At 43.2% G+C, this 14452-nt stretch overlaps 1 protein-coding gene across 2 annotated transcripts in view; it reads left to right on the top strand.

Annotated features, from left to right (window-relative positions):
* CAPZB (capping actin protein of muscle Z-line subunit beta) overlaps positions 1-14452 on the top strand; it is a 107255-nt gene that overhangs the window by 21460 nt on the left and 71343 nt on the right. For both annotated transcript variants that reach the window (XM_050931361.1, XM_050931362.1), the window contains exon 2: positions 10523-10612. In XM_050931361.1, coding sequence (XP_050787318.1) covers positions 10523-10612 — 90 coding nt within the window. The remainder of the gene's footprint in view (positions 1-10522; positions 10613-14452) is intronic.

Raw genomic sequence — 14452 nt, forward strand, 5'->3', positions numbered from 1 at the left:
CTCTACAAATACCGGCATTTGTGTCTGATTTAAAACTGTATGTAAATTATAATGCAAATTTGGTATCGTGCTCATGCTTGGCAGGCTGCCAATGTGCATCTTGCTGCAAAGTTTGAACAGCTGTATTAGAGCTGAAGTTTACTCAGGCAGGGTTGTTTGATCTTGGGTAACTCTCTTGCTGATTCTAGGATACTACCAACTACTGTATCCTTGGCAGATATCATTAACTGTTGGTCAAATTGCTGTTGAGGGCAAAATCTCTTTGAAAAGAATCAGGGAAACCTATAATGCTTTTTGTACAGTGTGATCTATGCAATCTGCATCCTCTCTTATGACTGCAGTGTGACTTCTTTTTCTGACCCTGTTTTTATATGCACAGGGTCCTAATGGTAGAGTAAATACCAATAAAGACAGGGTGAAGGGTATTTCTGAAGGTAGCAATAGGATTTAGCGGGCATTGCAATGAAGTCGCTATCAAAAATATAACTTCTAATATTGTGAGTCTTGGCAGAGGGCTTCTATTCTGGAAATAAGCCAGGTGAAAGGGGAAGACTGAAAAGAATACCAGATACAGGAGAAGGAAACCAAACAAATATTAAGATAATTCTGTAGAAGTAGTTAAATTTATTGTTGGCTTTCTCTTCTATAAGATGGCACTTAAAACAGATGTTCAGGAGAAGAGCCTAGATAGCAAAACATCTTTACAGGAAACTTATTAAAGGAGCTTTAATCTAAGCTACTGTTCTCATTTGAAGTTCCTATGATGGCTAAATCCTTCAGTGATTTGAGTTGTAATAAAACTTCATTTAGAATTTTCCTCAGCACCCGTACTCCTCCACTGGAGTCATTACTTGACATGAGGCAGCTTTCTAGTATTTGTACTTCATCCACGAAATACTAAACTCATTAAGTCCTGCAACCCCGAAGAGCTTGGCTCAGCCACCGGGGGGAGGAGGGGTAGTGACTAATCAACACTCAGGCTATGTCTACACTACGAAATTACTCCAATTTTACAGAAGTCAGTTTTTGGGAACAGATTGTATAAAGTCGAATGCATGCATCCACACTAAGCACATTAATTTGGCGGTGTGCATCCATATTACTGTGGCAAGTGTCAACATTCCAAGCAGTGCACAGTGGGTAGCTATCTCAGTCTCTGCTGCCCACTGGAATTCTGAAATGAGCTCCCAGTGCCTGATGGGGCCAAAAATTTGTCACAAGTGGTTATGGGTAAATGTCATCAGTCAACCCTCCCTCCATGAAAGGAAAGGTAGACAATCATTTTACGCCCTTTACCCTGGATTGCCCGAGCAGATGCCGTAGCACAGCAAGCATAGAGCCCATTCAGCTCACCGCAGCAGTTATGAGCATTGTAAACACCTCGTGCATTATTGTGCAGTTTATGCAGAACCAGAACCTGAAAAACCAGGAAAGGAGGCAACGGCAGCGCAGTGATGAGGACATGGACACAGACTTCTTTCAAAGCTCGGGCCCTGGCAATGTGGACATCATGGTGTGAATGAGGCAGGTTCATGCCGTGGAACACCGATTCTGGGCCTGGGAAACAAGCACAGACTGGTGGGACCGCGTAGTGTTGCATGGTTGGGATGATTCCCAGTGGCTCTGAAACTTTCACATGCGTAAGGGCACTTTCGTGGAACTTGGATTTGTTTTCCCTTGCCCTGAACTGCAAGAATACCAAGATGAGAGCAGCCCTCACAGTTAAAGCGAGTGGCAATAGCTCTGTGGAAGCTTGCAACGCCAGACAGCTACCGGTCAGTCGGTAATCAATTTGGAGTGGGCAGATCTACTGTGGGAGTTGCTGTGCTGCAAGTAGCTGAAGCAATCACTGAGCTGCTGCTATCGAAGGTAGTGACTCTGGGAAATGTGCAGGTCACAGCAGATGGCTTTGCTGCAATGAGATTCCCTAACTGTGGTGGGGCTATACACGGAACGCATATCCCTATCTTGGGACCGGACCAACAGGGCAGCCAGTACATAAATCGCAAGGAGTACTTTTTCAGTGGTGCTGCAAGCACTAGTGGATCACAAGGGACGTTTCACCAACATCCACAGGGGATGGCCGGAAAAGGTTCATGATGCTTGCATCTTCAGAAACTCTCTGGTCTGCTAGATGGCCTTTGGGATGGAGGAGGGAGGCTTGAAACGTGCAGCTGCAGGAGGGGGGGAAAAGGGAGAGAAGTATTTTCAAAGACCCATTTTACAGAACAATGGGTGTACTCTTTCACAGTGAACAACACTTCACATTACATAGCATGTGTGATTTCGGTACAAGGTCACTTTTTGCATTTTGTATTGAGTGCCTGTGGCTTCGGTGTTGAAGATCAAACACGCTGGGCAACAGAATTCGGCTTGCAGGCGGCCATGGTAAGCCACAGTCTTTCAGCTTCTTCAACCTTCATAACAGCAGCACGCTTCTTTTCCATACCAAGCAAAGCCTATTGAGTTTTCCGTTTAGGGCTGCAGTTTTCGTGTTAACTTTCTTCAGCAGCAGCAGTATTCAAACTAATCTCCCCCCCCCCCCCCGATCCTTTTCTCTGGGATGATCGCTTTAACCCTCCCCCCCCCACACCCCGTGGCTGGTATCAGGGAAGATCCCTGCTAGCCAAACATGAACAGCTCAGGGCCAATGTCCCCCCTCCCCCACTTGCCTAACTGCAGGGAGGATTTCTTTTCAGCCACAGGCAAACAGCCCAGTAGGAATGGCCACCTATGAATGTCCCCTTAATTAAATTCCCATATTTCAACCAGGTTGCCATGAACGATATCACTCTCCTGAGGATAACACAGCGAGATAAAGAACGGATGTTGCTTGAATGCCAGCAAACACTGGGACCATACGCTGCCAGGCTTTGTCATACAATGTTTCCAGATTACTTGCTACTAGCATGGCGTGGTAAAGTGTCCTACCATGGAGGATGAAATAAGGCTGCTCTCCCCAGAAACCTTCTGCAAAGGCTTTTAGGGTACCTCCAGGAGAGCTTCATGGAGATGTCCCTGGAGGATTTCCGCTCCATCCCCAGACATGTTGCCAGACTTTTTCCAAGTAGCTGTACTGGCCACGAATGCATCCCAAGTCCGTAGGGCAAGTTAATCATTAGGAAATGCTGGCTTTTAAACCATGTTTTATATTTCCAAAGGTACACTCACCAGAGGTCCCTTCTACGGCCTCATGGTCCAGGATACCACCTTGGGAGGGTATTTCAGTCAGGGTGAGAAGAAAATCCTGGCTGTCAGGGAGAACGGTGTGCTGTGTGTTCTCCTCAGCCTTGGTATCCTCGTCCTTCTCCTCCTCCTCATCTTCCCCGTCCGCAAAATCCTCAGGCATGGTAACTGAGAATACCCCATCATTGGAGTCCACGTACGTGGCTGGGGTAATAGTGGTGTCCCCCCTTAAAATTGCATGCAGCTCAGCGTAGAAGCGGCATGTCTGCAGCTCTGTCCCAGAGCTTCCATTTGATTCTTTGGTTTTCTGGTATGCTTGTCTCAGCTCCTTAAGTTTCACGCAGCATTGTGTTGAGTCCCTGTTGTGGCCTCCATCCATCATGGCCTTGAAAATTTTTTCAAATGTTTTGGCATTCTGTCTTTTGAAACGTAGTTCTGATAGCATGGATTCATCTCTCCATAGAGCAGTCAGATCCAGTACTTCCCGTACGGTCCATGCTGGAGCTCTTTTTTGATTCTGGGACTGCATGGTTACCTGTGCTGATCAGCTCTACACACTGAGCAAACAGGAAATGAAATTCAAAAGTTTGCGGGGCTTTTCCTGTGTACCTGGCCAGTGCATCCGAGTTCAGAGCGGTCACAACGCTGCTTTGTGGGATAGGTCCCGGAGGCCAATACCAGCAAATTGCATCCACACTAACACTAATTCGAACCAGCGATGTCAATTTTTAGCCCTAATCCCAGCAATTGATTTTAGGAACCCTTTATGCCGACACAAATGGCTTCGTTGTGTGGACGACTGCAGGGTTAATTTGATTTAATGCTGCTAAATTCTACATAAACTCGTAGTGTAGACCAGGCCTCAGTATTGAGTAGGAGTTTATGTATCTCTATATATCTAAAGATGAGTTCTCAAGACTGTCTAGAAATCTATAAGATGTAATTCCTGTTAATGTGTAACTTTTCTCCTTCAGTGAAAATGGAAATCTGGGGAAGATGAGAAGTATGGAAATAAGCTTTGTTCAGATTTCCTAAACTCTCTCCCTGGTCAACTATAGAGTAATCAGATTGACACACACATTGATGGTCCCCAGAGAACACCTTACTCCTCTTCACACAGAGGTTGTGAAGATTTTTTTCACTATCATGGTGTCCATGAGCAGCCCTTGGAGTTTAACTTGCCAATTCACTAATGTAAAAAAGGATAATAAAGTTTCCTCACCATCTGAAGAGTATATGTGCCACCACCATTTATAGGATCATTAGACACAGTTCATATACCTGTGTATGCAAACATCACAGGCAGTTCTGAAACAAAGTAGTGGCTCTACAAAATCTGCCTATTTCAATGCACCTTTTAAAAAACCCTGCTTGTGCATGTCAGAATTAACAGCAGATCAGCAACATCTGCAAAATGGTACCAGGGCATTTTGATACCCATTTCAAAAGTGCAGTATTTTGAGGTTCTCTTCAATCTTAGTCCTTTTTTGATATTATCTATGGCCAAAATGTAATGGACAAGGCAAATTTTAAGAGCTGTGACATGATGAAGAAGATTTGGATCAGAAACCATAATTAACATGAATCCTTTCTCTCTCTCTCCACCTGCACTCTGCATGTGTTCTGTTTGAAGCTTTTTCTTCAGACTTCAAAAGGATCAAAGCTTTTTTTGTGACAAAGATGCTATTACTTCTCCATAGGAATGTGCATAAATGTAAGACACTTCGACAGCAGGATGTCAATATGAGTAACTATGACTCAGAAACCCTTTGTTTCTAAAGCGGTGGCATTAAGGAGGCCAAGCCATTTTCTCTGTGCCTAAGAGGGGAAATGCCATGACAGCATAGGAAACACCGAAAGAAACATTTGCAACAAGCCTGTCTGTAACTTACAAAGTCTGTTGGTAAAGCATCTAAACTTAAAGGTGAATGAATCTTAAATGGTGCATTTTTGGATATGTATCTTAAGTATACAGATGGACAAACTAGAACAGGATTCCTTAACTGCCTTGCTGGGGTACTTTCACTCTTTAATCTGGAAAATCAGATCTGTCTACTGAACACATTGTATTCTAATATTCAGCATTGGGTAACTGATACCATTGTGCCTTTTGCCCATAACCATTTTTGCTAGCCTGCGTGTGTGCGTGCTGTCTCTCCCTTGAGAAGCCCTGTGCTAAATAAACAACTTGCACGTCTTACAACACAACTTCATTAAAATTCGCTATCAAACAGATGAGTCCAGACCCTAATTTCCAATCCACAAATTGCATATAGTATTGATGATGTTACTTTACTCACTATACTCTTATTCCAAAATCCGATCACACTGTAAAATGCTTACTTTAGGCGTCACTTCTTTAGTGATGATATTTAGTGTGGCCTCTCCCTAGTTCTCCAGCCTCCTATTAAACAATTCCAGCTGGCAGAGCAGAAGCAAGCACTTTCCGTAAGCATTCCCACGATCCTTAAGTAAGGAGCATGACCTTGCAACCATGTGCCACTTTCCTCCCTTGACATGAGAGAGTGGGAGGTAAAGACAATACTTGGTTAGAAGGATCCCCTGCCTGGAGTTGGCTGCTGGAGCTGGGCGTTTGTAGGCCATCTAAACAGTATCTTCCTCTAGGGACCGAGAGGTTAGGAAGGGAAAGCAAATTGGTTTCTTTAAATGTGAAGAATGGAAGACAACCAAAACAGACAACTCTCAACTTGTCAGCTATAGTAGATTCCACTGTTGGGTTGTGAACTTGGACCCATTTGTTACAAAATGTCAATTTAAACTAGAGAAAAGGTGCCCTTTAGCTCAGGGGTTCCCAAAGGTGGGCTGTGACAGTCCCAGGTAGGCTATCATATGCAGAGTTGGGGGAGGGGGGGCATTGCTCCCCAACCATATACCTTGGCAGAGTGGCGGCCAGTGTTGGCCCCAGCCCAGGACTGGAGGAGCCCAGCACCTCTGGTGGGCAGCAGAGGGTGAAGCAGAGCCATCAGGCAGTAGGCAGAGAGCAAGGAAAAGGGGCCAGCCCTGAGAGGTGGCAGCTCCCAGGGTGGCTGAAGAGTTCATGGCTGTTCCCGCTTAAAGCCACTGCACTCTGTAATGTGAGGCTGTTGGGGCCCACTGGAGTATCAGCCCCATGGCCCTCCCAGGGACCAGGGCTCGACAGTGCTGTTGTGTTTCTGCCTGGACAGTGCCGTGATTGGGACCATCAAGGTAATGTCTGGGCTGGCCTGCGCACCTGCCTCTGCCCAGCAGCGGTGGTCCCCAAGCCCTTCCCTTGTTCCCGGGCAGGGGATGCCTGTGAGGCACTCCAGGGTGCTGGGTGGGTGACTGGGGCAGGACTGCCAGATGATGAGCTCAAGGCACTTAGTGGGCTGTTAAGGTGGAGGGTGTCAGTGCAGGCTAGCTGTGGCACCTGCTTGGCCTCTCTTGCTGGCCCTGGTCCCTCCTGAGGCAAGGGGCTGCACATGTCCTGTGGGGCCCCACTTCCTGACAGACTCACGTTAAGTGGGCCACAGCTATTGCAGCTGTACAGGTCGGCCTTATGGAAAAAAGTTTGGGAACCTCTTAGCTGCTGATCTTAAGCATCTAGCTTGCCTGGTGAAAGTTTACTTTTACCATACAGCAAGAAGAATGAGAAGTGAATTCTAGGGCTGTAATGTCACAGCAAGACATCCTATAACAGTATTTGGAATGGATGTCACTTCCTGTTGTATATCTTTTAGGTTTTGTAATCTGTGCAATTGTAGAGAAGAGAATTTCATACCATTCTTTGCAAGGCTTTCCTCTGTCTATGGCTTGGATACTCTTGCATAATGGAGATGTGAAATGTATAATGTTTCTCTGATTCCTTGCTGGAAGGGATTATTGGAATTCTATCTATTTAGAGACAAATGAAGGTCTCATGTAGTCTTGGGGAAAAACATCTTGTGCCTGTGATGAAGCAGTGACTTATGGTTGTTGGGTTTTTTTTTTCTTCCTCTTGTGTGAAGTGTGGATCTATAAACTATAAAGCCAAGGAACTTTTTCTGCAAAGCAACAAGAACACGTACTGGACCATTATTCAACCTTTTGTTTATCTTCATTGAAAGATAGTGGGCTGCTCTAGATTACTGGATTTTTCTTGCTATGCTTGCCATCTGAAGAGCAGGGACATGCTCCTTAATACTGAATGGATGGGCAGTGACCACTGTCCATGTGCTTGCCTTCTGTGTGGTGTGAGTTCTGTGAACAAATCCTCTTGAAACAGACGACAAGCATAATGGCTGGAGTTGACAATAAATATCTAACTATCTCTTACTTGCATAGTTTACAGGCATACCTAATATCAATAACATTTAGTGGTCTAGCATTCCAGTCTAGTTACCATATTCTCATTCCTCAAAGTGGAAATCAGGCTTTCTGTAGGAAGTACATGTGTTCAATTCAACTCCCAGAGTTGCTATTTAAAACAAGTAATTTTGGTTTGGTTTAACTGATGATAGGGCCACATTTGCAACTTGTAGACCTAGAGCTGGATACCTGTAACTTAAATAATGGCAGATGAAATCTGAAAATCCCAGCAATAAGAAATAGGAGCATCCTGGGGTCTTTCTGCGAGTTTCTGAATCCTTGTCTAGAAATCTGACTTGTCCAGTTAACTCCATAGCAGCCTAGTTTGACTAGACTTGTAGTGCCCTAGTTTAAGTTCATAACGGAAAGCAAATCTGTTTTTATCAGTCTCCCGCTTGTCAACTAAGATGGCATAATTCCTCTAATTGGTTAGCTTGGAAACATTCCCTCTTCTCGTAAACTGTACTCGCCATTGGCTTTTAGTGGAACTTGCACACATCAGTTGCTTTTTGAAAATGGGACTTAGATTTTTAAGGTAAAATTTTAAAAAGTGCTGATTAGCCTAATGCTGATGTGGTGAAATGTTCTTTAGAAGTTAAATTTGCACCTTGCAATGCAATTTGTAATCAGCTTTAAGGTCGGCTAAAGAACAGTCATATGCAGGAGGATAGTTGGAGGTTTCTAAAAGCAGCACTAATTAGCTAGCTCTGTTTTTTTTTTATAGTGAATGCTATGGACGGACGGAAGTTTTTGTTTTATTTGCTGTGCATAGTAACTGTCTGCTAAATCTGGAGCTCCCTTCCTTCCTAGTTTCTAGGGTACAACTGTGTAGCAGAGAGGAAAAACTCCTTGGTTCCCTCAAAGGTAGTGCAGGTGCTCTAGTACTGTTAACTCAGTTACTTAAATAGTCAAAAGAACAGGAGTACTTGTGGCACCTTTAGAGACTAACAAATTTATTTGAGCATAAGCTTTCATGGGCTACATAAATAGTCAAGACGCTCTTTGAAAATGGGAACTCTGAGGGTTTGGGGAAAGCATTAGAGAGAACTAAAACTAAGAGCAATGTAAGTGACACTGGAAATTATTGATAAATGAAGAACCAGCCTGTTCTACAGTTCAGTGGAATTATGACCTGCTGAACCAAACTATGAGCAAAAGTGGTGGTGAGATTACCTCTGATGCCACTGGATATAGCTTATACAGTGCTGCAACTTCCATTGATGGGTGCCTACTAATAAGTGTATGTTTGAGGATATGGCAGGAACAAGGTACAACTGGTAAACCTACTGTTGCAGAAACGTTTTGAAATAAAGGGCACACTTGAGTGTGGCTGCAGATACATTATTAATCAGAAATTAATATTTGGCATTAGTTAAATACAGGAATTGGATAAATTGAAAGGGTCATTTTAATGATGGGGTATTTGGTCACTTTTGCGTTGCACTAGAAGGGGATGATACTAACCACTAAAAAAAGATTGGAAGTTGCTGGTTTCTTCTAATGAATTGTGCCTCCACTTACACTAAAGAGTAAACACTTCACAGTACAGTATGTGTCTTCATGATTAATCTCCAAGGGAGGGCAGAGGGGAAACACTACAGAGAGAGCTCTGATTTCCGCAACTTGTATATCTAAGAATCCAATCCTAAAACCTATGCTTGGCTTGCATTTCAGTTTAGTACAAATGATGAAATGCCGATCCTACTTGAGGCCTAATTTAGGCCATTGGTTTTCTATGTAACTGATGTGTAAGGTGCAATAAACACAACTAGATAATACGGAGAAAATCATTGATTAACTGTAAAAGGTGGATCTTTTGAGAACAAGAGATGTTTTTGTGTTGCTGCCTGAAGAAGAAGATCTGGTTGCATCTAGTGTCATTCTGCCTTTATATGAGGAGCAGCCTATGTATTTCTTGTTTGTATTTTTTATTTAGATGTTTTGTGTATCTGCAGTTTAAATAGTGTATATTATGGTGTTACCCAGTAAGTCTCACAAAGCAGTGTTGGAACACACAGGGCTAACACATCTACTGAAGGAGAGCCACAGCCTTGTCAGGGCAGTTAAATTGCAGACCCAACTACAGGAGGTGGGCCTCAAAGTATGCATGTGTGTCTGGACTGATGAAGAACCCCTATGTTTTCATTAGTGAAGGGTGGTAATGAAGGGCTATAACAGGGCTTAGTCCATTACCTCAAGATGCAGAGGTGTCATAGTATGTTTGTTCTTAATTTTGTGCAATGTCTTCTGTATTATCATGCACAGGGTTCAGGGCAAGGCCAATTATTTCCACAGATCACTTCCATATGTATGATCTGGGCAACTCTTAGGCTGTTTGGCCTATTTTGACTTAGAATAATATCAAGCAGGCCTTCTTACCTATTCTGCTTCACCTTCTTGGTCAGTTTTGGTACATGAGTGTCTTCTAACAGATTAAAAGAACTGGTGTACTAGATGTATTGATGGAGCCCTGATAAGTTTCTACTATACTTGGATCAGAAGCTGTTAGTGAATGGTGGTCAGCTGCGCTTAGCGTGAAGCCTGATAGGCATTTTAAGCCCTGGCCTAATGTGGTGGCTGAAGTCTTGTTAACTTGCAGTAGCATTAGCTGCCACTTGGAGAAAACCCATGATTCTAAAGATCTGAACAGGAAATATCAAAAATAGGCTGGTTTGCATCCTCTTTTTTTTATGCCATATTCAATAATGCAGAAGTAAGTTCTTATACTGTAGGGAACTCATACAGTGTAATATGAATTAAGTTAGTTGTCTGGTATAGCCAGAGGTTACTAAATTCCATTTTAAATGTGTATATATGTCGTTAAAAGGTGACACACTTTGAAACCGGAGCCAAAGCCTCTAGCCATATGTAGAACAGTATCGTGATGCAAAGCAATTAAAGTGCTTCTCCTTTTTGTTTAGCTGTGATGCACTGTCTGCATTCATAATCTGAACAAACACTGTTTTTCTGCACTAGTTGCAAGTGATGATGAATTTTTTTCTTTCCCCAGAGTGACCAGCAGCTGGATTGTGCCTTGGATTTAATGAGGCGTCTGCCTCCCCAGCAGATAGAGAAAAACCTCAGTGACCTGATTGATTTGGTAAGTGGCATTAATGGGTTAAAACACTACAGAGCATCAATAGGGGGCAGGAGAGATGTGGTTTATTATGTCACCATTCGGAAGTGTGGTGGCTTTGTTTGTTTGTAGTTCCTTCTCTGCAATCAACTGAAGGTATGACTTTGGCAGTGCATAAGAGAGAGGTTCCAGACCTGTTGGGAAAGCCACTTCTCGCTCTCTCAAGTCAGTTGGCTTTCCTTAATTTCTTATCAGAAGTAGGTGTTTGTCCTTGAATTTGTTGTATCGTTAGAGAACTTTCTGAAGGGGGCACTAGTTGTGTGCGTGCATGTTTAATTCTGGGTGAAAAGGCATTAGCAACGGAGAATGCAGGGTCATCACAATTTTAAAGACCATACTCAACCATGTAATTTCTTTGCTATGGTTCATCAAAACTTCATATGATGCGCTTCCTGTCACTACTTACCAGGATACTTGTATAATGAAGGCAGTCTGAGTAGCATCCGTGCTAGTCCCAAATGTGTTTTGTACTGCCACAATTTGCAGTCTGACACAAGTGCCTTTTCTGTGGTTAGAGCAGTGATTCTCAAACTTGTGTACTGGTGAATCCTTTCACACAGAGAGCCTCTGAGTGTGAGCACCCCCCCCCCCCGATGTATGAAAACCACAATTTTTATATTAAATGCTTTTATAAATGCTGGAGGCAAAGTGGAGTTCGGGGGTGGAGGCTGACAGCTTGTGCCCCCATGTAATAACCTCATGACCTGAGGGGCGTCAACCCCCAATTTGAGAACACCTGAGTTAGTGTTGTCAGGTATTCAAATGCCAGTGAATTAATTGGATTACTGTAGGCTGGGTATTCAGCATATGTTGCTGTGAGGACCCCATTTTTAAACTTCAGAAGAGCAGTCCATTCTTTAGGTGGTCTAATTCTACTGCTGACAAATGCATGCTCAAATGGCTTGAGGGTGAATGTGAGTACTTGGTGGGAATATTCTTCTAACAAACTTGCATGAGTGTTGGGAAGCTTAACTTTTTTCTCTAGAAAGACTTCAGGTTTACTTATGTGTTAGAAGTGCAAGTTGTTGATGTGCTGGTATGGTGCATGCTCCAAGGGAATTGCTATAACGCTAGTATATGAAGACTTGGAAACATGGGATTTCTGAAGAGTATCAAATACTTCAAACTGAAAATGACTCCTCACCATGTGGTCTGCAATCCAGTGAATGTTTTAAAACTAGTTTAGTTTAAACTTTGTGCAAGTGGTCAGGTGTCCCTTCTTCTCCCAAAGCATGTTTCACTTTCCTGGTAAATTACTGTGGATGGAAACACACTTCTTGGGGGGGGGGTGGAAGAAAACATAATTAGATCCCTCCCAGACTGTACAGGTACTTGTCCGGTCACTTTCTTTTATCTTGGACTCTACTAGTAGAGTCTCTTACTACTTCAAGGACAAAGGACTGTACTAATAATCTCCCTGAAAACTCTGGATTTGTGCCCCCCCCATCTCATTTGTAGAAAAACGAAACAGATTCAGATTCCCAGAATATGGGTGTATTTCACACATCCTATTTTACTATGATAGCTGGCAAAACGGATTGTACGTTCTTGAAACATGTACAACAATCCAAAGATGCTTTCTTTGAGTTTGATATTTTGACCTAGGCTTGCTTGTACTGCAAGCTTTGGGGGGCAGGGCTGTCTAACTCTCTAGAGAGCATCTTGCAGACCAAGGCCATGTTACTGTAATATAACACTGAGGTTAAGAGAGGGAGCTTAACATAATGCATTGGCAAGAAGAGTCCAATCTGAGTACATGTTGACACTGGCACACTTTGAGCCCTGCACCAAGGAGTTCTCTTCTCCAAGCTAACATTTCTGCAGATAGTCACAACTTAACTTAAACCAGTGTTTCTTGCTTTAAAAATCAAGTGTCTGAGTTGCTTCTCATGTCTGACAGAATAGTTGCTGCTTAAGGTCAGTTGAACCCATTACCTATGTCTGGAGAGCTGCTCCTATGTAGCTGGGCAGGTCTGTTATAAAGTATTATCATGACTGCCCCCCCAGGTCCTTTTGGATAAGGTAGTATGTCACAGAAACTGTTCAGATCTGTAGTGTCTAAGCAAGTCTTGTAAGTTAGTGCAATTGTATGTGTTTGGGAACTAGAGGTGGTGCAGAAAGGGAAAAACCCTTGCGATTTGACCAGGATTTTGATTTTTGATTTAGTATGTTTTCAGCATATTTCTCCTTCAGCAACCGGAGGTGCCCTCCGGAAATAGAAACTGCAAGAGGGGCTGCAAGCTGTTGAAATGCATATGCTGATCTGGGTTAGACCGAGAACTAGATTGCGGGTCTAGATTGGTCACAGACTAGCTGTGTGCACGACTAGCAGATTCATGGCTATTTTTAAATATTAAATCTGTCTGAACTGATCACCATCCTAGCCATTATCAGTTTTCTGTTTCCTACCATGAAGCCAATAGTAGGTTTTAATGTGGGCAAGGGTGTTCACTTTAACAGGCTAAATGGAAGAAGGTTCTTGTGGGAGAAACAACTCGGCAGATGAAGGCTGATCCAGATAGGAGAACAGAAAGGAAAAGGTAGAAGTGCAATGTGAAAAGTTCAGTGGGGCTCAAGTAGTATAAATTGTTCAGAATAGCTGTAGTTGAGGCTGCAGAAGTTGAAAGAAAGTTGTGGGTTTAGGGCCTAGACAAGTGATCACATAATGTGGATGTGAAAGTAAAGGACAGATCTTGAAATGCTGGAAGAAGAAATGGCAAGATCTGGATAGGACCTAGATGTGTACTGCCAGGTTGTGGACCTGAGCTATTAAGAGGTGATATTGGGGAGGAAGAGAGAAGACTCTTTGGAAAGGAAGTTTAGTAGCTCAGTTTTGATCCAGTTGATGGCAAAGGTTCTTGAGCCAGCTGTCAGACATGGAATGGGATGGAAGGGAATAGCTCAAGAACAGAAATGCTGACTTCAGAGTCATTGGGATTAAAATGGAGGATACAGTCATTTAGTGATGGAGACACCATGGACTGATTCCTGTAGGATCCTTTCCAAAAGTGGAAGAGCAGAGGAAGACCCATCAAATGAGAACAGAAGGATTGGAGATTGGAGACCCAGAAGATGGAGTGCTGCCAGCCACATCTAGACACCAAGATTTTAAGAGGAGATGGTATATTAATTGGTATCAAACTGTAGGGAGATACAGGAGAAGGCCCTGTGTACCTTTTTTGTGCCCCAGAGGTATCTAGAGTTGAGGTTCCTCATTACCACCTGCACTTAATGTGAGGGAGCCTTGTCTGCCTGCTGCGGATCACCTCCCGGAGTCCACTAGCCTGTGACAATGCAAGCATGCAGGCTTCACTCTGTATAAGTTAGTGATAGGCACATACCAACCCGCAGGTCTTCCAAGTGTCCCTCTGGAGTGCCTAGCTGCTGTTTCATTGAACTATGTTCTTCTACTCCCAAAGAAATAGTACACACAAGTTGTACAAGATTCAATTCAGGATCACCACTCTGCATAACGTATGACATCTAAATGTATGTATTTTTTAAAAAAAACAAAAAACAAAACCACAGTCTACCAATTGTTTCCAATATTCTTTCTTACTATCGGTTACCTATAAAACAATCATAATATGCTTTGTCAAACCTAAAGTTAACTCTAAGACATTCCCCTGTTTCCTACAGGATAGTTTAACCCAAACACTTTTTCATCACTTTCAGCCAGCGTGGCTGAGATTCCCCTTTCTTAAGATCAAGCCCGCTGGCAGCTTGTTTCCACAGACTGAAGGATGCCAAGGCATCTCTTTGCATCCCTGATGTAGGATAACAGACCTCTGCTCTTCACCTGAA

The sequence above is a fragment of the Gopherus flavomarginatus genome, chromosome 21, assembly GCF_025201925.1.
Source record: "Gopherus flavomarginatus isolate rGopFla2 chromosome 21, rGopFla2.mat.asm, whole genome shotgun sequence".
Lineage (NCBI taxonomy): Eukaryota > Metazoa > Chordata > Testudines > Testudinidae > Gopherus > Gopherus flavomarginatus.